General features: G+C 43.5%; 1 protein-coding gene across 1 annotated transcript in view; it reads right to left on the minus strand.

The window, feature by feature from the left end:
• Positions 1–587: 587 nt before the first annotated feature.
• The window catches only part of SLC29A3 (solute carrier family 29 member 3), a 55,793-nt gene continuing 31,871 nt past the window's right edge, over positions 588–24,509 (minus strand). Inside the window, exons 3-6 of the mRNA XM_083364803.1 lie at positions 15,971–16,053; positions 7,798–8,024; positions 5,240–5,402; positions 588–1,474 (exon numbers count right to left, since the gene is read on the minus strand). Of these exons, the coding sequence (XP_083220929.1) occupies positions 814–1,474; positions 5,240–5,402; positions 7,798–8,024; positions 15,971–16,053 (1,134 nt within the window). The 3' untranslated portion in view covers positions 588–813. The remainder of the gene's footprint in view (positions 1,475–5,239; positions 5,403–7,797; positions 8,025–15,970; positions 16,054–24,509) is intronic.

Here is a 24,509-nt window from a genome sequence, read left to right on the forward strand (position 1 = left end):
TCACTGTTGTAACTTACCCTTGAAAAATATGCACCAGAGGTTTATTGGTTACGGTTACCTGTTCTTCAACCAAAATTGTTTCTCAGCTATTCTTCCTATGAAAAGCTTTGGAGAATCCTACTTGACTGATCTGCATTTGTTATATTTTTAACATGTTTATCCTGCACTGTATTACAGGACTATTTCTCTTAAGGTCCTATAAAACATGTATTGGCAGACAGAGTAAGCTACTGATTTCTTTGCAGAGTTTCTCGAATGAACTTTTATTATTCTGAATAATTTAGAAGACTGATTTTAAGGAGAGCTTTAAAATCTAGAATGTAATTCCTTCACATCCGTAGAAAAACACAAGAGTTTCCATGTCATAAACCTGTGAAGATATGTGAATCCTACTGCTAAATAAATTTACTTGCCATCAAAATAAAAACCCACTTTCCCCCACAAAAAAAGAAAAAAAAGAAAAAAAAGAGAGTCCTTCAATAATACATTGGAATTTCACTTCTTCATTTTGTGGTGCATTTCCAAGCTTTTTCTGCACATCCAAAGGCCAGGACGCCTACACCAGCAGTCTCCAATCTTGGGCAACGTTAAGACTTGTGGACTTCAACTCCCAGAATTCCTCAGCCAGGCATGCTGGCTGAGGAATTCTGGGAGTTGAAGTCCACAAGTCTTAACGTTGCCAAGGTTGAGGACTCCTGGCCTACACTACTTCCTAAAAAATGGAATACTCCACTGGTAGGCCAGTGTTTGCTCTGCCTTTTTGAAAATTTCCTCGTAGTAGTGAAGTTCCAGAAGTGGCTTGAAATCTCCCATCTATATGAGATGGACAATGAGAACCGAGAAGCCCGATCCTAGTGCTAACCCCAACTGCAAGAAGAGCATCATCAACACTCCTGCTGCCTCTGACAGTTCCTTCGGAGTGACTTTGGGACCATATATGATCGACAAGGTACTCAGGTAGCCATTGCTGAGTCCTAGGGACACAATAAACACCACTGGGTACACATCATGGGCAAAGGTGACTTTTTCAATGTGCGTTCGAGGCTGATAGTTGCATAACATGAAGAGGGGGATGAAGCAAGTTCTGAGCAAAGTCAGAGCTGGTAGCCACTTGCTTCGTGGTCCAGGAACCTGGACCCACGCGGTGATCTGCCGCCCACACCAGTCAGCAAAATTGTACAGAAGGAAGCTAGTGACAGGTATGAAGTATTTATCTGTCCAGGGGCTTCCTGAGAATTTGTTCACAGACTCAATGCTGGATGAAATTGCAGGGAAAATGGTGATCGAGATGAAGTAGACGTAGAAGACACAGAAACCTAACATGCCAATCTTCTTCAAGATGAGCCATAGAGGAGGGATTTTATCAGTATAGTCTCTGTTTGGCAACAGCTGGCTGGGATTATCTGCTGCCATATCCTCTTCCTGCAAGTAACTGCTGGGTAAAGCATTTGGTGACAGCGTTGCAGTATAATACCTGAAAAGGGGGGGGGGGAAGGGGAAAAAAAAAGTGTCAGAGAAAAGCAAGCCAACAGAGAAATCAAAGCTGAAATCGAGATAGGAAAGTCAGGAGATGGAAAGGAGTTCATTAGCTCGCGTTCCTGTTTGTTCAGTCATTCAGTTGCTTCTGATTCTTTAATAGAAGTATCACAGAGTAGGGAAGAGACCTTGGAGGTCTTATAGTCCAACCCCCTGCTCAAGCAGGAGACCCAAGACTATTTCAGACAAATGGCTATCTTCTTAAAAACCTCCAATAATGGAGCACCCACAACTTCTGGAGGCAAGCTATTCCACCGGTAAATTGTTCTGCCAGGAAAGCTCTCCTTAGTTCTAGGTTGCTTCTCTCCTTGGTTAGTTTCCATCCGTTGTTTCTTGCCTTCTGGTGCTTTGGAGAATAGGTTGACCTCTCCCTCCATCCCCTTCTTTGTAACAGCCTCTTAGGTATTGGAACACTGCTATCATGTCACCCCTTCTCTTTATTAGACTAGTCCAGACATGTCAAACACAAGGCATGGGGGCCGGATCCAGCCCGCGAAGTGGTTTCATGTGGCCCGCAAAGCCATCCTGGAAACAGTGAGGGAACGGCCCCCACTGCCTTGGCCCTGGCACAGAGACCCTCCTTCTGCCAGAGACCCTCAGATCTGTCCCACTCCTGCCCAGGCCCCCATAGGCACCCTTGATGCGAATGATGTAGAGCTGGCCACGCCTACCCAGTAGGCCATACGCACTCTAGCCACGCCCACCCAGTAGGCCACGCCCACCCTGGCCATACCCACCCGGCCCCTTGAGGGCAACCGCAATGCTGATGCGGCCCTCAATGAAATTGAGTTTGACACCCCTGGACTAGGCACACTCACTTCCTGCAACCCTTCTTCTTATGTTTTAGCCTCCAATCCCCTAATCATCTTCGTTGCTCTTCTTTGCCCTCTTTTCAGAGTCTCAACATCTTTTTTTATATCATGGCGACCAAAACTGGATGCAATATTCCACGTGTGGTCTTAACCAATGTCTTATAAAACAGTACTCACATTTCATGCAATCTCGATTCTATCCCTCTATTAATGCAGCCTAGGACTGTGTTGACTTTTTTAGTAGCGGCAGCACACTGCTGGCTCATGCTGAAGTGGTTGTCCACTAGGACTCCCTCTTGCAGTTACTGCTATTGAACCAGTATGTCATGGCTCTGATAGATGAGAGCAGTAGAAATAAGAACTCTGAGGCATTTGCTTTCCTCAGAGAACACTTTTAATGGCTACAGAATATCAGCACGAACAAAGGTGAAACCAAGACTGAAAATCCCCCCCTCAAGGTTACAAAGTAAAAGCTGAACTCCCCACCCCTGTATGTGTCATAAATCACAATCCCCAAATAACTACGTTGGCGAGCTCTCTAATGATAGCTTCAGCCCACCAAACACTTAGGCAGCCTGACCTTGGTTCCCACAAGAAAGTTATTGTTATGACTAAACTAGAAGAATGCATCTCCCCCTCCTTTTGCTGTGGCAACCCAAAACGAAGTGAAGATGGCTGTGGCCAGAAACGTTTGAAAGGTTGACACAGTTCTCAATATTTGTGACTTACAAATTCTGCAGCTGTAGGGCTGTTCCCCAAAGCCACTTTAGACCTCTTCTTATCACGCCACAATGGAAGACGTGACATGTTTCAGGAAGGCAGAATTCAGCAGAAAACTACTTAACAGGAAGAACAACTTAACAAAGAAATTAATTACCAGAGAGATGAGAGGTTCTGCTTTGCTAGGTGTTTTCATGCAGAGAATGGACTGCCATGTTTGGGGCTTGTTTTAATTTGGCTCCTTGGACCAAGCAGAAAACTGTATTCTACAGGAGCTTTGATGACGCTTCCCAAGTCTCCCCAAAATTACAAAATTATTATTTTTTCATGGAGGAGAAAGGGCAAACTCTTCAAGCTGTTACTTATTTAGGAAGAGACTACCCTAACTTTGGGGAACTATTTTCACAGCATGTCCACTACTACTGAAAAATAAATTCAAAGAATGCAACTTTGACGGATGCATTGCATGGACGTTAACCCATGAGAAAATGTTGACTCTTTACCAAATTACAGAGGAAGTTTGAAACGCTTCCCATACCAGCTCAGAGAACAATTCTGTCTAATCTGGTCACTTCTACAATTCAATTCAAATTAATACCTTCTTGGGCAAACCAATCATGAATCATGGAACGTGGTATTTATAAGATCTGAAGAACCGTGGATGGGGGAATAATCAAATTCAACCAAGTTGTTCAATTGCATAAAACAGTGATGGCAAACCTTTTAGAGACCAAGTGCCCAAACTGCAACCCCAAACCCACTTATTTATCATAAAGTGCCAGGGCTGCATCAGTATTGTGGTGCCCTCGGGGGGGGGGGGGGGAGGAGGGCGTGGCCCACTGGGTGGGTGTGGCTGCAGTGGTCACAGCAGACTGGCTGAGCATGGCCGGGGCCAATCCCTCGCCATCTCCAGGGCATCCCTGGGGGGCCAACGTTGCTTGCTCGCTCACTTCCTGCTCTATTGCTTCAAAATGCCGCGTGCTCGCTACTCTGGCGAACTCTGCTGGGGCAACGGCGCGCGTGCCCACAGAGAGGGCTCTGATGCCGCCTCTGGCACGCGTGCCATAGGTTCGCCACCAGTGGCATAAAAGATCATTTTTAAATGCTGGAAAATGTGCCAGGACAGGCCTAAGAAAGAGGCCTTAAGAAATAGCTGCCAACCATGCTACATTGCAAATAAATCAACAGCAACAAGAAGGATAATTAAAAAAGAAAAAAAAGAGAAAAGTCATCCTTGAATCTACCTCCAATCCTGGCACTTCCTCTCTACATCCTTTCCTTGGCAGCCTTGAAAAGTAGTTTTCCATTCCTTTCAACATGTTATTTCCCCCCCCCACACACAACTTTCCAGTTCAACCCACAGCTGTGGAATTCTTTTATGGCCCTTTATCAAAATACTAATTGGAACTAAATGTGTTTAGCTTCCAAGATCAGGTAAGGATGACTAAGTTCTTCTCCTTGCTCAGCGAAGAAGGATAGCAGCCAATCTGTAAAAGCCAAACCCCAGTTCTGTTAGAAGACCTGGACAGACTGTGCTCCAGAGTTTTAAGACTGGTGACACCGAAACGGGAGTTCGTTTTATATTGACACGGGATCCATACAAGACTGTATGTCTGGGTGTTCTTGGGCCAGGGAAGAAGAAGGAAAGAATGCAACTTGTAATAAATCGTGTATTTTCATTCCAGGCTTGATGTCAATGCTGCAAACATTGACATGTTTTTTCCACTGACAATATATAAGAGACAGCCTTTTATTTGCACAGAGAGGAAAGTGAAACTTCAGAGGTCAAACTACTTGGATAATGTGATTATGATGTGTAAATAAGGGTGGGAATTGTGCACGATAGGATGGATTTGGGGGGAGGAGATTTCAGATTCTGGCATGCCTCCATGAGTGCCCGATGCTTCCTTTCATTATTAAGACTTATTAGATAAACAATGCTTGAAATTTGTTTGAACTGTCTCATTTATCAGAACCATGACTCTTGCATTGATCCACCTGGGGAGAGAAAACAGAACAAGGACCAGCAGAGGCACTTCCTAACACTTTCCCTAGTATAATAGGAAGGGCTTTCATGAAAAGACACTCTCATGACATCCAGAGCTAAGTATCTTAGAGCCCAACCATTAAACGTAGGCTGATTATTGATCTAATCCGACAGTGGTTTTTACCTGGCGTACTCCAGCTTGGGAAGAATCAGATACATCACAATGCACAACACGATGAAGATGTCCCCTATCAGGAAGTAGGCCAGAGCGCTGTTTGTGACTTCCGATGATGCTGCCAGATTCACCAATGAAGCCAAGGCACTCAAAGTTCCTCCCATGGCTTGCCCTAAGTGATGAGGATATGGGGGGTAAGGAAGAAGTAGCGCAAATCTCAATGAAATGGAAATAAAGTCAAGCCAATGTTTGGTTAGTCAAAATGAAACATGCTGAATGAGAATCAGCTTGGGAGCCAAATCAGGGAAGATGAAATTGGGGAGCAAGAGACTGCAATGGAGCTAGAAACAATAATCCCAGTTTTGATCCTGGTTAGACATTTTGCCTGGAATTCTGAAGTTTTAGTTGATTATGCTCGTAATGAAATTGTCTCCAATTACTGTGCATGTATTCCCATGTCATTCCATAAATGTGGATGTAAGGTCATATTTAAGTTCATATAGATTTCTTAATTGTTCAGATGGCACATACACACACGTGCACAAATAGGGCAGTTGTACCATTTGAGTAATGAAAAACCACACACGTCAACTAATGTTGCTTTTAACCCAAGCAAACATGTGTAGAGGGATTAAATATATCAAAAGGTAAGAGGAATTCATTTATCTATTACCAGAGTAGGGGAACTCCATAGCTATAAAAAGTATATTACTTTTGAATCTTGGGGGAATTTCAAAAATCACCTCTGAGGGGACTCAAAAACTTACTGTTTCTGGGGAAATAAAAAGACAACATTACTTAAAAAATCTTGGGATTACCAACCATATTTGGGTGGCAAATTTGTAAAGGAAAGTGATAGATAACCAGGAGTTCAAAATGTAGAAAAATATGTTAATTTTAGCTCTTTGGATCAAATATATACAAACAGAAATATCACCGCTTATTAGGCTGGTCTTATGAGAATGTCCTTTGACTTTCCATTTTTGTCAGAAAGATGTTTAAGTACACAACGCAAAGGTTTATTAGCACCTGATGTGACTTTCCATGTTATAAATTTATGATAATGTATGGTTAAGTACTGGAAGGCTTCCAAAAAGGGCTGTGGTGAAGTTCTCCACCAGGGGTCAACCCTTAACTGCATTTGTTGCTGCGGTCCAGGAGCAAAAGTAAAAAAATAAAAATAACATAAAAATCTCAGTACATATTGATTTTTGTCTCTTCCCTTCTTCCCCCACATTTTTTAAATTCTCAGATTGCATTTCCAGTGCCATCCATCCTTGATAAACCTCTAGGGGACTCATCACTCATACCTGCAAACTTGGAACTCATCAGTTATGGAGATGAGGTTTAATGTGAATATCAAATAAGACAATGAAAAGCTTCGCTTCCCCCCCAGCCCTCAAAATGTAAACAAACATGGAGCTGAATGCAAATGTTTTCTTTCAGTACAAGTAGTCCTTGACTTAGGACTGGCCTTTAGTGACTGTTCAAAGTTACACCCACCTCCCCAAAAGATACTTATGACTCGGTTTTGAAGTTAGGGTCGCTGCAGCACCCTCACAAAATTTCGGTGGATTCACCCTTTCGACTAACTGCAGGGACCCACCTTGCCGGGTCCCACACATTCCTCCCCATCTCCAATCACTTACCTTTTACTGCAGCTCTCCTTCTGGAAGCCTTGGACATCATGCTGGGGAAGAAGAACAGGTCACTCTGCCCCTCGCCATCTTTAGGCCATGTGGCTCCATCCAGGAAGCGGGCGCCATTTTTGGAGCAACCGCAATGAACTCTGAAACTGCAGCTTCTTCTGGGATGGCATCACACAGCCAACAGCAGGGGTCTTCAAACTTGGCCCTTTTATGACATGTGGACTTCAACTCCCAGAATTCCTCAGCCAGCGTGCCTGGCTGAGGAATTCTGGGAGTTGAAGTCCACAACTCATAAAAGGGCCAAGTTTGAAGACCCCTGGCCTACAGGGAAACTATGGGGTTAGCAGGCCCAAGGCCTATTTGGGACTCTGAGAGGGGGAAAGAGGAGCACAGGATGCCTCAGGGGGTGAAGGAGGTTTTGGGGTGGTGGTGAGGCAAGTGGGCCAGGGAGTGCACAAGGCCTTCCAGGGCTCCCTCCCCAAGCCTGAGGCACCCCATGCTCTACTTGACAACCACATTAAATTGGGGAGAGCAGGGATGGAGAGCATTAAGTGAGGCGATTACATGGGTGCCCCACTTAACAACCATCACAGTCTGTGATCATAATGGCAGTCTCCATTACAGTCATAAGTCAAGGACTAGCCGCACCTGTAAAAGAAGTTAACCCCCCCCCCCCGAAAAATGCCATAGAATGAAACAATAATAAAGAAAAGGATGACCTCTTAACATGAATTTTCATTTTGAGCTTCCTCTTCAGGCTGTTGTAAAAGCCAACTAGGCTAAAAATGTCCCCGAGATAGAAAGAATCGTCACATCATCGTTCACGGACAAAAACCTTCAGTGCATAATAATCAATCTATTTAAATGTTGTTGGTTTTTTTTTAAAAAAAAACAACAAAACAGAACAGAACAGCAAACCTGAAATCAGTGCTTGAGAATTCCTCATGGGAAAGGATCCCGACAAACCAAAGACGCTGCTGATGAAGATGGTGGCAGCGCTGCTGACGACAGCCACGCAAGCGATGGTGATTACGAAAAACCATAATGTCCAAGCTGAAGTGTCCACTTTAACCAGCACAGTGATCACCAGGAAGATGGCCAGCATGACAGCCAAGGAGAAGAGAATACGAACATTGACAGAAACCCTGGAAAGGAAACAAATGAGTTGTTGGTGGTGGGGGTGTGTATGTCTCTCGAGAAGCATCCCCGAAGATTCTCCCCAGTTCTGAGGTTACATTTATTACCTCAGCAAAAGCTCCTTTGCTATTTGAAAGGGCCAGGAGGAAAAAAATATAACGAGTATAAACAAGGTTCAAGGTGTTAGTGATGACTTACAAAGCTCTACATGGCATGGGTCCGGATTACCTACGGCAACACCTGCGGCCGGCGTCAACTTCCCTCCGTCCAGTGTGCTCCCACAGAGAGGGCCTCCTCAGGGTGCCTCTGATCAAAGAATGTCGATTGGTGGCCCCCAGGGGGAGGGTGTTCTCTGTGGGCGCGCCAGACCTATGGAACCGCTTGCCGGTTGAGCTCCGGATGGCCCCCGACCTTCGCTCCTTCCGGCGTGATCTTAAAACCTTCTTTTTTGAACAAGCTAGCCTGGTCTGATGGGATGGGGTTGGGTTTTTATAACTAGTTTTAATTTTTAATATGTATTAATTACTACGGGCATAATTGTTTAATCACTTTTTAATTTTTGTATTCTGTTTTTTATTATGTATCGCCCTGTTCACCGCCCTGAGTCCTTCGGGAGAAGGGCGGTATACAAATTAAATTATTAAATTAAATTAAATTAAACTATGAAAGAATTGCAGCATCACCACCAAACAAGTGATGAGCATCTCTGACAAAAGAAGCCCGGAACCAAATGGCTTGGTTCCAGTTCTATGATCCAGTCAGAACATGTCTTTTTCACCAAAGTGCTCTGTGCCATTCAGAAGATTACGGAAGTATTAAAACTGTTAATTTTTCACCATGGGAAAGGTACAGGGTAGGAAGGGAAAGGGTTCTTGAATAAGGCTGAACAGGGTAGGACAAAGAGGCTAAGAAATTAGATTTTCTCTTTCATGTGCTTTAATTAAGAAATGCCAAATGACTGAATGCACCCTTTGTACTGCAAATTAAATGTTCTTCTCTACAAATTAAAAAAATTCTTAACTTCCACTTACGGCTGCTTTCCCTGATGAAAACTTTCAAAACACTTAAAGGCAATTACATAGCTAGAAAGAGGAAATCCCGGTTAGGAAATTCTAAATGTGGACAGACCATTTTGGGGGGGTGTCCATAGTGGATCTAGGGCAGGGGGTGTTCAAACTTGGCCGTTTTATGACTTGTGGACTTCAACTCCCAGAATTCCTCAGCCAGCGTGCCTGGCTGAGGAATTCTGGGAGTTGAAGTCCACAAGTCATAAAAGGGCCAAGTTTGAACACCCCTGATCTAGGGAGTTGGGGGGTGGAAAATGGACAGGAGGAAAAAAATAGAGGAAAGAAATGGAAATGAAACTAGAATGATGATAGGAAGGTGGGGGGGGGGGGAAAGAGTCCTGTTTGGAAAAATGTTTAGAACAGAACTTTGGTATATGTGGTTTATATCTGCCAATATTTGGTGATGGTCCTTGACTTACAACCGTTGGGATCGTAAGTCGAAGACTACCTGTACCGGGCTAGAAATTAAAACGGATAAATTTTAAAAATATTAATTTATTGGACTTAATAAACCACAGGGATCTCCGGACCATACTTAGAGAACCATCGGTTTAGAACAGGGGTGTCAAACTCACATTTCATTGAGGGCCGTATCAGCATTGCAGTTGCCCTCAGGGGGCCGGGTGGGTATGGCCTGGGTGGGCGTGGCCTACTGGGTGGGCGTGGCTAGAGTGCGTGTGGCCTACTGGGTGGGCGTGGCCAGCTCTACATCGTTCGCATCAAGGGTGCCTATGGGGGCCTGGGCAGGAGTGGGACAGATCTGAGGGTCTCCGGCAGAAGGAGGGTCTCTGGGCCAGGGCCATGGCAGTGGGGGCCGTTCCCTCACTGTTTCCAGGATGGCTTCGCGGGCCACATGAAACCACTTCGCGGGCCGGATCTGGCCCCCGGGCCTTGTGTTTGACATGTCTGGTTTAGAAGATTATATTTTCAAGACCGTAATTAGACAGTACAGTAGATGTAAGATATTTGGATCAAAGCAAAAATAGTTTATTTTATAAAGTAACACAGAAATGCATGGAATGAAGCTAATGGAAAATATTTTTTAAAAGAGTTTGATGGAATGATGGTGGCTGAATAAAATTCATATAAAAATATATATCTTTCACTTGTTGAAGAACAGTGAAAGATATAGTTAAATGCATAGAAACAGAAAGAGTGCACAGAGTGTAATTTAAAATTATTTTTTTAAATTTTTTAAAAAAATTGTTAAAAGATAGAAAACGCCAAGGTATGTTGAAGCAAATAACAATTTGTCTGGGAGGTGGATGAAGAGGCCTCCAGGAGAGTGAATGCAATAAAAAGGGAAAATGATGGAAGTATTCGGGATGAAACTGAAGTGAAGGATTATTGGAAGGTGTATTGTGTGACAATAATAGTGATGAATTGAACAATGGAACTGAAATAGATATTATTAATGTTGGTGTTCAGGAAAAATATGTTGAAAAGAAAGCCATCAATGTTTGAGAATGTTGAAAAAATGATTAGGTTGCAAGTGTAGATGGTGTCACTAGAGAAATGCTTAAAAGATGGAATGGTTTGATTGCAGACTGGATGTGTGATGCTTTTAACATATGTGAAGGTTGCATCTGTGCCTGATGAATGTAATAATGCCATGATTGTCCCGCTCTGTAAAGATAAAAGGTAACCAGAGAGAATGCCAGATCTACGGGAAGGTTAGTTTGTTACACGCACCTCAAAAAGTTTTGGCAAAATTCTAACGGAAAGGGGTATAACATGTGAAGAACATTTGCATGAATTGGGTATGTCTAGTCTAATGAAAAAGGGACGCGGTGGCTCAGTGGGTTAGGATGCTGAGCTTGTCGATAAGAAGGTTGGCAGTTTGGCGGGTCGAATCCCGAGTGCCGCGTAACAGAGCGAGCGCCTGTTACTCGTCCCAGCTTCTGCCCACCTAGCAGTTCGAAAGCACGTAAAAATGCAAGTAGAAAAATAGGGACCACTGCAGTGGGAAGGTAACAGCGTTCCGTGCGCCTTTGGCGTCTAGTCATGCCGGCCACATGACCACGGAGACGTCCTCGGACAAGCGCTGGCTCTTTGGCTTTGAAACGGAGATGAGCACCGGCCCCTAGAGTCGGAAACGACTAGCACGCATGTGCGGGGGAACCTTTACCTTTACCTTTAGTCTAATGAAAAGAAGGACTGGGGTGACATGATAGCGGTCTTCCAATATCTCAGGGGCTGCCACAAAGAAGAAGGGGTCAACCTATTCTCCAAAGCAGCTGAAGGCAGGACAAGAAGATCACGCAAAGTACTAGTGCCGCTTTACAAAGCCCTAGTAAGACCACACCTGGAATACTGCAGCCAATTCTGGTCACCAAATCACAAAAAAGATGTTGAGAGTTTAGAAAAAAAATCAGAGAACAGCAGCTAAGATGATCAAAGGCCTGGAGGCTAAAACATACAAAGAACGGCTGCAGGACTTGGGTTTGGCTAGTTTAAAGAAAAGAAAAAATAGGGGAGACATGGTGGCAGTTTTTCAGTATCTGAGGAGCTGCCACAATGCATAAGGGGTCAGGTTGTTCACCAAAGCACCAGAGGGAAGGACGAGAAACAATGGTTGGAAACTGATTCAAGGAGAAAAGCAACCTGGATTTAAGGAGAAACTTCCTGACGGTGAGGACAATCAACCAGTGGAACAGCTTGCCTCCAGAAAGAAATTGTGGGTGCCCCATCACTGGAGATCTTTAAGAAGAGATTAGACAATCACCTGTCTGAGATGGTGTAGGTTCTCCTGCTTGAGTGGGGGGCTGGACTAGAAGACCTCCAAGGTCCCTTCCAGTTCTATTCCATAATAGTGAAATAATCGAGAAGAAAACCAACCTAAAACTAAGGAGAAATTTCACAACAGTGGAGCTGCTTGCCTTCAGAAGTTGTGGCTGCTCCATCACTGGAGATTTTTAAAGAAGAGGTTGGGGTGGTGTAAGGACACCTGCCTTGGGGGTGGGGGTTGGGGTAGAAGCTCTTCAAGGTCCCTTCCAGCCCTATGATTCTATGAAAGGGGAATACATGTAATATGATGCAGGTTTATAAGCAATTATAAAAGAACCCATAACCCCCCAAAAAAGCAGAAGAGCCCTGGAGAAAAACAGATAACCCAAGTATTTCATGACCATTTGATAACTAGCTATTTAAACAGGAAAGTTACTTTTTAAAATTGTTCTTATTTACTTAAATGGGAAAGTTGCAGTAGCTTTCTGAAAAGAACTTTTTCAGATTGATTTATTTAAAGAGGAAAGTTAACTTGGCACAACTTTTCTTATTTGTTTACACAGTAAAATTATAAGCACCACATTATTCAAGGGAGAGGGCTGGGAAAGACAAAAGGTAGAAAAGTGACCAAGATCTTGCAGACAAAAGATTGACTTAGCCTTCAGGGATAAGGCCAGTGGTGGGATTCAGCTGGTTCGCAATAGTTCGCCAGAACCGGTAGCTAACGTTTTGTTGCCCAGGCCCAGAACGGACTTCCGGAAGCGGCATCCACACAGAGAACTGGTTGTTCACATATCTGAATCCCACCACTGGATAAGGCCCTGGCCTAAACGTCTTATTATGATAAACACTTTTCTCCCAAGTTACTTTAAATGAGATATGCTTCATGCTACAAGACTACCAAAATTAGAAATGTTGCCTGCCTGGATCTAGATCTTTTGACAAACCCAACCTGTTTGAACAGATAGCTTTAAAGAAATACACCAGGGGTCTTCAAACATGGCTGGCTGAGGAATTCTGGGAGTTGAAGTCCACCAGTCATAAAAGAGCCAAGTCTGAAGACCTCTGAAATACATCAAGCAAACAAAATGAATTGCTCCTGGGCAAAAAAGACGTGCTAGTGGACAACCCACGTCTCCTCAGTGTCTTGCTCACCTTAGCCCTGCAAAACGTTAGGCACGAGATCCAGTTCAGACCCATCACCACATGTTAATTATCACCAAGCTTCTTTAAGAAGGACGGAGCATGGAGTAGTCATAAGTTAATCTCTGGAGGCAATCAAGCTACAGGGATCCAATTTTCCTGGGAGTTTCCATAAATGCAAGCCAGACTCATGTGTATTTATGATGCTGAAAACTTAGCATAATAAAACACTTATTGATTATGGATGCGCCACTCAGCAGAATCAACAATGTGGCAAAGATAAATGAATGCTACTTTTAAAAGGTAATGCATTAAGCATAATGGGTTTTGTGAAATGGATTCCCAAAGCTAGAGAATATATAAGATGTTCAGGTCTCTGGGTCAGCTTTACTTCATGGAATTGCAGATAATTTAATTCTCCCTTTAAGGAATTCTACAGATAAGGATAGTCACAGTAAGACAGATAACGGGGGCATTTTTGACAGAAAATGCCACTTAAGCAAATAAGGGCTTTCTCCAGTATCCATTCCTGGGCTTCAGCAAGTGTACCATTTCTTGTGACAGTCAGCTACTTTTTCTATAAAGATGTGGAAAAATAAGGATAGTATTAAGTATCCTTCCTGGAACATCAGAGGGACAGAAACTGAGATGCCCCCATATCCATACCGAACGGCCATGTTTCTTCACCTTGGCAGCTTAAAGAAGTCTGGACTTCAACTCCCAGAATTTCTCGACTGGCTGGGGAATTCTGGAAGTTGAAGTCCACACCTCTGAAAGCCACCAAAGTTGAGAAGCACTTGTAGTGGAGAATCAAGGAGTTGCCTCCCTAGGATTCTCTTGCAAATATTTCCACCCAGGAGGAGTGGAGCTCTATGGTAGTTTGTCCAGTTTCCTCAGCGATGACTGATGATAATTTAAAAAAGAAAGAGGTGTCCTTTCATGCAGGGGTCCCCAAGCCTCGGGCTATGGGCCAGTACCAGGCCACAGCCTGTTTGGAAATGGGTTGTGCAAGCAGCTTCATTTGTGCAAACAGTTTTGTCCCAGCCTATGCCCGTCCTTGTTGCGTCACAAGAACACCCCCTTTTTATTCAGTAGGCTGGAAAAACCAACCCTTTTTATTTATATACGGTCCTGATAATTATTTCCTCAAAACAAAAACAACAGAATACTTTTCCAACAAATAATTGGTTCAAAAAGCCAAACAGAGCAGGAGTTAAACAACAATTTCACTGGTAAAACAAACAGACTGATTCCCTTGATGTTGTTTACAAACAGTTGCCTTCAGCAACACCTTCCCACACCTTCCCTTTTTATTAAGCAGCCCCAAGGCGTGGCTTCTCAATGCCTTCTCCACCTCCCTTGGAGTTGCCCTATTGTTTCCCTCTGACCTGCTTTAATTAACTGCCTTCTTTTACGAGCGTCTATAATGACGTCCATCTGTGAGTCCTCAGAGTCTGACTCAACTTCCCCACACAGCTGAGTCTCATCCGGAACACAATTGGAGGGGCCAGGCTCTTCCTCTGATTGTGAATCTTGAAATTCATGAGAGCCTCCCACCAACTCTGATGGCTTTCCAAACTCCTCCTCCTCCTCCTCAGATTCCCTGGACTCAGCTGTTGGGAGCACAGGCTGGCATGGAATCACAACACAGTCGGTGTGTGCACCCACTGTGTGTGTAAGTGGATTTGCGCTTGTGAAGGTGCATGCCCCCTGCTTGCACAGAACCATCCCCTCTCCCTCCCCCTGCCGATCCGCAAAGCTGGAAAGGTTAGAGATACCTGCTTTAATGTCCTGCCAAACCTAGCCTCAATTTACTAAACATACACAAAGTCTGCATGCGAGCAAAGTAAGAATAATCCCAAGAAAGGCATTACAAAAAATGAATCTTTTAAGCGCAACTTTCCTGGACCCAGTGCCCTGCAGATGTTCTGAATTACAATTACCTACATCTCCAGAGTTTTAGATCTGGGAATAGGCATGGCTGCAAAAAATGACTGGCTTTAAATTGAAATAGACTGGACACATTAAGTAGAGAACTAATGGGATCATCTACCAAATTCCAAGATTTTCTCACCTAAATGATCGATGTTTCTTTAGAACACACCTAAGGACATTTCAAAAGGTGATGTTTGGATTACGTTTTTTGAGCCTGGTTAGTGGTGTTAAGAGCACTACGTCTTAAAATAGCAAGAAAGGAAATGCAAAACAGGGTTCTGGTACTTGGTATAGAATTCTCAGTCCTAAGACTTTGAAGCCTATTATTTTTCTACTTTCTTTTTTTTTACATCTCTTATCCGGGCACTTATACTTTCCCTCCTTCAAGTTATAAAACACAAAGATCATGTAGGAACAATGATAGAAGAGAAGTGCTGATCACTCCATCCCATCTTCTCCTTCGAAAACTGTGACCTACTTTTACTTTACATATCAGAGAGACAAACTGCTCAGCTAGCAACCTATGCTGTCTTCAAATAGTTCGCTGCCGTTGAAGTAGCAATCAAGACTTCCTTGAGTGCCATGTCACAGCTAAGTCCACCAGGAGATCTTGACCTCAGTTCCTTCTTTTGTCTCCTTCCTCTTTGCCCAACATGTAGCTGCTGAATTTGAGGCCACTGCCTTCTTAGTTAAGTTCTTGCTGATTCTCATCTTTTCCATACATTTAGCAACCCTTCCTACTGATATTGCCCAGCATGATGAATTTCATTTCCCCTGGAGAACATCTGTTTGAAGCAGCCTCCATTAACTTAGTAAAAATGATCATCTAGACCGTTTTGGATATTGTCTGCCTTAATTTAGGACAAAAGTAAATAACACGCTATGACTTTGAGAAGTTTTGCTGTGCAGCACAGGATTTTCTGGTTAAGCCCATTTTCTCATCAAGAATTTTTAGCTTGACTTTTAAATCACTGCTGTGTTAATGCTGCAACCTGGGGTGACACATGGCATAGGCAAGGCCGGAGGAGGCAGGGCAGAGTGGGAGGAAGGAAACGTAGGGCCACTAATGCAATCACACTTACTTGTTGACTAGCAGGAAATTCCCAATCAAGCTCAGGACAGAAGGCACAGTGGAAGCCACAGAAATGTAGCTTTCAAAGAAATCCTAGGAGAGAGAGAGAGAGAGAGAAAAGTAACAAGCATCAAAACAGAGTTTTAGAAACTGTGCTGCAAAAGGAACAAGTGACCCAGTGGCCTAATGGATAAGGCATCAGCCTCCGGAACTGGGGATTGTGGTTCAAGTCCCTCTGGATCATTCATTGGTCTTGTACCATTGGTCCAGAATGGTACAGGGCAGTGATGGCGAACCTTTTAGAGACTGAGTGTCCCAAAACTGCCCCCGCCCTGCCCATCACCCCTGCTCTGCCCGCCGCTCCACCCCGCCCGCCTGCAGGGCCACTTACCACCTCCACAGCCCGCGGCCGATCGCCCAGGTGGCCCAGCAGCGCCCTGGCGGCCACACCCTCTGCCCACGCCCCGCAGCATCATCTGTGCGTGACAGGGCGCGAGGGCGGAGTCTTGTCCCCGCCGCCCGGCTGCCATGTCCTTGGCTGCGCTGCTCTGCCTGGGCCACGCCTGGGGGTGACTCTCCTCAGGGGAGCTGCTGGTGAGTGGGGGGCCATGGGGGGAGGCGGGGCTGGGGGGTTGGCACGCGTGCCCAAAGAGAGGGCTCTGAGTGCCCCCCCTCTGGCACGCGTGCCATAGGTTCGCCATTACTGGTCTAGGGTCTTCTGCTAGAGCAGGGGGTTGGACTAGAAGACCTGCAAAGGTCCCTTCCAACTCTGTTACGACCTTTCCCCAGATCTCTCTGTCACAAACCAAGATCACATTTTCATGGCATTTTGAAACCTCACGAATCTGCAGAGCTTGCACAACGATCAAACCACCAGCCTCCAGCTGAAAAGCATGCGTGATACTTCAAAGTAACTATTAATACGCTGTTGGGTAGAATATCAATCACGTGACTGTCTACAACACAAATGAAAAAAAAACAAAACTTCTCACTCTCATGACCAGCAATGCACACAATATGAATCCTGGCATTGAAACTACAATGGCTATCCACAGATGGGGTGAAAACTGCTAATGACCAGCGGAGCCTCATACATTGGGATTGCTTTGGGATAAACTTACATTTCCTCCGGGAAATTCCAAAGCCTCATTCAGAACTATATTGTCCTACTGAATCAAACATCAAATCACAGACAATAGTTAACGTCCATAACAACAACAACAAGAACAAAATTGGAAGGGAACTGATACTCTTTCTTCCTCCTATGTTCCTCAAACAATAACCTGTGAGATAGCGATTGGCTATTTTCTTTGGGTTCTGAAGTGTTGGCTGCTGCTAAGATTGAACTATGGGAATGTCTTAAATGTATTTCTGAAGATGGAGTTACACAGACAAACATTTCCAATGAAGAACTTGGCAATCTTTAAGAAATCAGGCATTCCTTCAGTTTTCCTGAACACAGATTTAATAACAATAATAAAGTTGGAAGGGACCTTGGAGGTCATCTAGTCCAATCCCTGCTCAGACAGGAAACCCTATACCATTTCAGACAAATGGCTGTCCGGTTTCTTCTTAAAAACTTCCAACGTTGGAGCATTCACAGCTTCTGGAGGCAGGTTGTTCCACTGGTGAATTGCTCTAACTGTGAGAAAATTTCTCCTTAGTTCTAAGTTGCTTCTCTTTTTGGTTAGTTTCCATCCATTGCTTCTTGTCCTGCCTTCGGGCGCTTTGGAAAATAGCTTGACTCCCTCTTCTTTGGGGCAGCCCCTGAGATATCGGAACACTGCTATCATGTCACCCCTCATCCTTCTCTTCATTAAACTAGATATGCCCAATTCCAGCAGACGTTCCTTATATGTTTTAGCCTCCAGTCCCCTGATCATCTTTGTTCAATTCAATGCTTTAAGACTCCCAGAGGCAAACTTCCTCTTATTTATTGAGGAAACATGCAGTAATGTCTTTTGTTTTTGTTAATTTCATTACAGATGTGTCCACTTGATTATCATGAAGATTATCTTGTGTTGGACAGGGAATATAAACTTCTCACTAAAGCCATGATATCCTTGAAAAAGTCCCCTTCTGTGGTCATTACCAAAAAGTAACGCTACCTGGAGTGACTGAGATTGGATGACCTAGAAATTTTATGTATGTATGTATGTATGTATGTATGTATGTGTGTATGTATGTATGCATGTATGAATGAATGAATGAATGAATGATATCCCCTTCAAATTGAGCTCCACTCTTTATGATAATGGTGGAGAATCGGAAGAGAGTAAACGTGCCATCTACAATGGCTGCAAACCTCAATAACATTGGTGGGGCTTTTTTGTAAAAGAAAAGGGTAAAAGAAAAAGGAATAGATACACTTCTCCAAACTTTGAATACTATTTCAGAAATCAAGGGCAATTTCTGTCAAACAATCATTTCTAATCTTACGTGTATGTGTATACACCTTCTGAATACAAGGGGATTAAATGCATTTACTTAATATTATATTAAATTATACTTTAATTTTTATCTTGTTGTCAGAACCCACCCCAATCCACATCTTAGGAAGACAGGATTGTCCAAACAGGAACTTTTACCAAAGCCTGCTGAACATCTGTTTGTAAAACTTTTCCTTCTTTTTTAAAGCTAGGAATCTTTTCAAGGTTTGGGGAAAACTCCATTTCTTCAAAGTTTTGGTATCTTACATTATCAGTGTTTCTCAACCTTGGCAACTTTAAGGTGCATGGACTTCAAATTCTGAGAGTTGAAGTCCATATTTCTTAAAGCAGGGGTCTTTAAACTTGGCCACTTTAAGACTTGTGGACTTCAACTCCCAGAATTCCTCAGCCAGCCAGGGTTGGTTGAGAAATTCTGAGAGTTGAAGTCCACAAGTCTTAAAGTGGCCAAGTTTGAAGATCCCTTGTCTTAAAGCCACTGAAGTTGAGAAATACTATCACAGATCACTAACATGGGCACATTATGATTCAGACAGTTCAGGAAATACTTTTACGTACCCTGACTTATTTACAGGATGTAATCTGGGAGGCCTAAAAAAATCAAGAGAGACTGTCCAAAGCCCTGTTGCTTAATTCTCCCAGCCCCCACCCTCCTTCATTGGCTAAGAAGAACCAGAACATGCAAAAATCCTGATGTGTGAGAGGTTTGCTTGGGAAAATTGCAAAGAAGCTGCCTCAATCAGCTCTCCCTGAGGAAAAAAAAAAGCTCTTACATCCATCTCCACACTGTCAGTAACCAGCATTCTAATCAAAATCTAAGCTATTGTAAGGATATGGTGATGGAATGGCCTGTTAGTACTGAATTGCTTCTTCATCCAAACAGAACAATACTTCTGTACAGGTAATCATACTGGACACTTAAGTGCGCCTGTGTTTGTGTTCCCCAAACAGCAAAGGAAGTACTACTGTTGGCTTCCATGAAAAGCCAGCCTTGTCCTGCCCAGATGCTTTGGCAAAGTAGCTTTTTAGTCAGCTTAAATTCAGCAGCAGAAGCATCCCTGGGCTCTCCAGCTGAGCTAAAAAAAGGACCTGAAGCCCTGGGTGACGAAGCAAGCACTGGAGCATTACCTGGATCACAGGGCATGAAATTAGCAGTGGCAAGCAGGTTGAAGCAAGGAATACCTCACTGTTGTGAGCTTATCTGCAGAGAGCCAAGCTCAGAATCCTACTTCTAATAACTCTGTGCAAGGCCCATGAACTCTTCCCCTCTTTGGTGCTGCCCGGCCAGCTCCAAAACAACCTGAAAAGATGGGAGATTTCCACTGCCAGGAAAACCATCAGCTGCTGAGATTTGCCATTAGGTTGACCTGGCTTTGATCTGGTCATCCAGTGTCTGTTAGGCCTCAAAAGAGTTTATAAGGATAACAGCAGGCAGGACTGCATTTTTTTTAAAAAAAGGGAATTAGTTACAGGCATAATTGGATGGATTATCTATACTTCCTATTAATGAAAACCATTCAAAAACATCATTTGATATAAGAGATATTAGATTTGGGGAAGCAAAACTGACTAGATCTTGCTAGCAGTGAAAAATCTATAACAGTTGTCAGATTGTCTCGATAATACAGTCATTCAAAAGACAAGTTTTGGATCCCTGAAGCCTCAAATCAATTTTGTACTGGGTATCCTATAGAGTGACTCCAATACTGTAGAAATCCAATCCTCCAAAGTGTAGAGCATTGGTTCTTAATATTTTCTACACCGCAGACCCCCTGTAAATACTTTTTAAGGCTACGGACCATGGCCAAGACTTAACTCAAGATTTAAATCATAATATTTCTTCAAGTCTTCGCAGACCCCCTATGACAGTGATGGCGAACCTTTTAGAGACCGAGTGCCCAAACTCGCTGGGTGCCAGGTGGGCGTGGCCTACTGGGTGGGTGTGGCTGTGGTGGTCATGGAAGATTGGGTGCGTGTGGCCAAGGTAGGCGTGGTCACCTCAATGTCGCTCGTGGGGAGGGACACCTGTGTGGGGCAGCTGGTTGAAGAGGGACAGTTGCCACCTCCGAGGCATGGTGCGGGTGCCCACAGGGAGGGCTCTGAGTGCCGCCTCTGGCGCCTGTGCCATAGGTTCGCTACCACTGACCTATGACAACAATATGGCCCCTGAGGGGACTGCAGGCCAAAGGGTGAGAACCACTGGTTTAGAGAACTCCAAATCTGTGTTCAGGAAACCTGAAGGAATGCCTGATTTCTTAAAGATTGCCAAGTTTCTTCACTGGAAATGTTTGTCTGTGTAACTCCATCTTCGGAAATACATTTAAGACATTCCCATAGTTCAATCTTAGTGGCAGCCAACACTTCAGAACCCAAAGAAAATAGCCAATTGCTATCTTGGCGGTTATTGTTTGAGGAACATAGGAGGAAGAAAGAGTATCATGTATGTTTGGTGGCCTGAATGTCTTCTTAAAGTAATAAAGGTGGGATAAAAAAATAAGAAAATTCTTCTTCTTCTTTCTTCTTCTTCTTCTTCTTCTTCTTCTTCTTCCTCCTCCTCCTCCTCCTCCTCCTCCTCCTCTTCTTCTTCTTCTTCCTCCTCCTCCTCTTCCTCCTCCTCCTCCTCCTCCTCTTCTTCTTCCTCCTCCTCCTCCTCTTCTTCCTCCTCCTCCTCCTCCTCTTCTTCTTCTTCTTCTTCTTCTTCTTCTTCTTCTTCTTCTTCTTCTTCTTCTTCTTCTTCTTCTTCTTCCTCTTCTTCATAATTATAATATAAACATAATTATATTATAATGGAGGAAGAGGTTAACTTCAAGTTAAGCAAACTGTCGAGGAAGAAAAGCATGTATTGGATAATTATATAGGAGAACCAGAAACAAGCACTGGTTCAAATTAAACTGCAACTTACTGAATGTGCAGGAACCAAAACACGAATATAGAAATAATGTAGTAAAAACAAGAGCAGCGTGCTGGAAAGAAAAAGCATTACATCGTTAATGTCTACAAAAGTTCAAGGGGAAAATGGCTGGAGATAAAACTTGGCAATAGCTTACAACTGGGACGTGTTTTTTTTTAAAACAACAACAACAAAAAAACCCTGAAGGTTTGATTGAGGCTGCTCAAGAGCAAGCTATTTAAACAAATGCAATCAAGGGCAAAATTGAAAAAAAATGTCAAATGATACAAATTGTGCAGATTGTGCAAAGGCAGAAGAAACAGTGGATTATATACTCGGTGCAAGAGGATTGCACAAACTGATAATAAATAACGACACGACACAGTCACCAAAATGATCGTCTGATCATGGAACATCTATAAAAATCATTATTTGCAAGTAATGAAAAACTGGTGAGAAAATATAGTTGTAAAAGTAGTCGAATATGAGCAGATTAAAATACTGGGAGATTTCCAAATACTAACTGATAAAGTCTTGACTCATAACTCATCAGATGTGGTCTAAAAGGAAGACACGTAGGTTATATTGATGTAACAATACCAGGGGATAATAGAATACAAGACAAAGAACTGCAGAATATTACAAAGTATCAAAATTGAAGGTGAAAGGTTATGGGGTAAACCAGATATACTAGTCCCAGTGGTTACAGGCACACTGGGTGCATTACCCAAAAAATCTTGGATGGCAGTTAGAAAATCTGACATTTCCATCTGTTAATTGCAAAAGGCCATACTGCTTGGATTAACACATGTACTATGGCAATATTTTATGACATTCTAGATTCTTGGAAAGAACTTGAGGTGTATTGAAGGCCAACAACAGCTAAAGAGCTAACTTCACATAAAAAAGGTAAAGGTTTTCCCGCACATGTGTGCTAGTCGTTTCCGACTCTAGGGGCCGGTGCTCATCTCCGTTTCAAAGCCGAAGAGCCAGCGCTTGTCCGAGGACATCTCCGTGGTCATGTGGCCGGCATGACTAGACGCCAAAGGCGCACAGAACGCTGTTACCTTCCCACAGTAGTGGTCCCTATTTTTCTACTTGCATTTTTACGTGCTTTCGAACTGCTAGGTTGGCAGAAGCTGGGACGAGTAACAGGCGCTCACTCTGTTACGCAGCACTTGGGATTCGACCCGCCAAACTGCCGACCTTCTGATTGACAAGCTCAGCGTCCTAACCCACTGAGCCACCGCATCCCTAACTTCACATAGTTGATAATAATAATAGTAACAACAACAAGAAGAAGAATATAAAAAGAAACAGAGGTTGATTTGATTAGGAGAATGTCATTGGTGCTTCCAAAAATCCAAAGCATTACGATGCTTCCCCCCCCGCCCCCATCAGTGATTACTCTGGGGTTTTTTTTGAGGGGGGGGATGCTCTAAATCTTAATTACTGGACTGACCATGCAGTTGGACTATATGGTACAGAAAGCCCCTTGCATCCCTGTTTTGTGGCTCTGGCACAAATTAAGAAGTTGTTGGTTCGCTAGCCTTTGGTTCTGAGAGTGAATCACTTAAGACAGGGGTGTCAAACTCAATTTCATTGAGGGCCGCATCAGCATTGCGGTTGCCCTCAGGGGGCCGGGTGGGTATGGCCAGGGTAGGCGTGGCCTACTGGGTGGGCATGGCTAGAGTGCGTATGGCCTACTGGGTGGGCCAACTCTACATCATTCGCATCAAGGGTGCCTATGAGGGCCTGGGCAGGAGTGGGACATATCTGAGGGTCTCTGGGCCAGGGCCAAGGCAGCGGGGGCCGTTCCCTCACTGTTTCCAGGGTGGCTTCGCAGGCCGCATGAAACCACTTCGCGGGCCGGATCCGGCCCCCGGGCCTTGTGTTTGACATGTCTGACTTAGGACATCAAATCCAGGCTGCTACGCTAATAACCTAAAAATAAAAGCTTCCATAATTGTATTGAGCTGTTAATGCAAGCCAGTGCTTCTTGAAAGAGTGGGGCAGGTCTTTTCAGCAAGCAGACAGGCCCCTGGCTGTGCAATCAATTTCATATGTTGACATATACGCACATTAGACTCCCTTGCTGGTGTTTGATTTTGCTTGAATATAACCTGGCAACTGGCTTTATTAACATTTGTGTGGAAAGACAGTGGAAAGATTGAAAAGAGCCCCTCAATTTTCATTGTTCTTTAGGAAAAACAGACGATGATTAGGGAACATCTCTAGCCATTTTATGACCACTTAGATAGAATGAAGCATAAAGAATAAGTTATAGTGTAGAGAGGTTTTTAAAAGGGTAGTGAACCTGATCAGAAAATTGTATTTCAAAGTGAATGGTTCTTGAGTGGTTCTCTTAGTAAGCATGAACGAATCCAAAGACAACAAAGCATGAAGCTAAAAAAAGGACTATTTCTGATTCGTCACAAGATAATCTAAATTTGGCAAGAAGACACTCTGTTCTCAGAGACATGTAAATTGCGCAATTTTGACTAGTTCTGGTTTATTTCTGAAACACTGAAAATCAAGGCATACTAAAAAGGTCCCTATTCCTACCCTATTATTAGAATTTGAGGCAAGACCTTCTGACCTCAACCTTACATTTAGTGCCACAAGGTTTATGAACATCATTTTTTTCACATATCAACATATTATTTAATATTTGCTTATTCATATTACCGAATATAATACAGGAGAAGGTTGGGGAGAAGCACAACTCCCCATTTGCATTTTAAGTGTTTTTTTTTTCCCCAGCACTCGCTAGAAATGAAATATACATCAATGGTACATACCGTCTGAAGGTGGCACCTCCCAAAATTTCATCATGGTTACTATATTGTAGTGTAAACAATATACCTCTCTAGGCAATCCTGCAAGATGCTTTTTCAACAATTCTCTCCCATAATAACTTGGCAACTAGCACATATTGTTTGTCTGCCGCTCTTACATATTCTTATTGGCATATACTTGTGAACCTCCTATGTTGGGTGTATGCAGTGGGAGCTTCTGCCCCCGACCTTCGCTCATTTCGCCGGGACCTGAAAACTTGGCTCTTCGATCTGTTTGGTCCAGACTGTGGGGTTGTTAATTTAACTGGGTTTTAGATTTACTCTTGGGGCTTGAATTTAATTTAATTGTTTTATTTGTTTTTAATTTTTTGTATTCATGGTTTTAACTGCCCTGTAAACCGCCCTGAGTCCTAC

This window comes from Vipera ursinii, assembly GCF_947247035.1.
Source record: "Vipera ursinii genome assembly, chromosome: 5".
Taxonomy (NCBI): Eukaryota; Metazoa; Chordata; class Lepidosauria; order Squamata; family Viperidae; genus Vipera; species Vipera ursinii.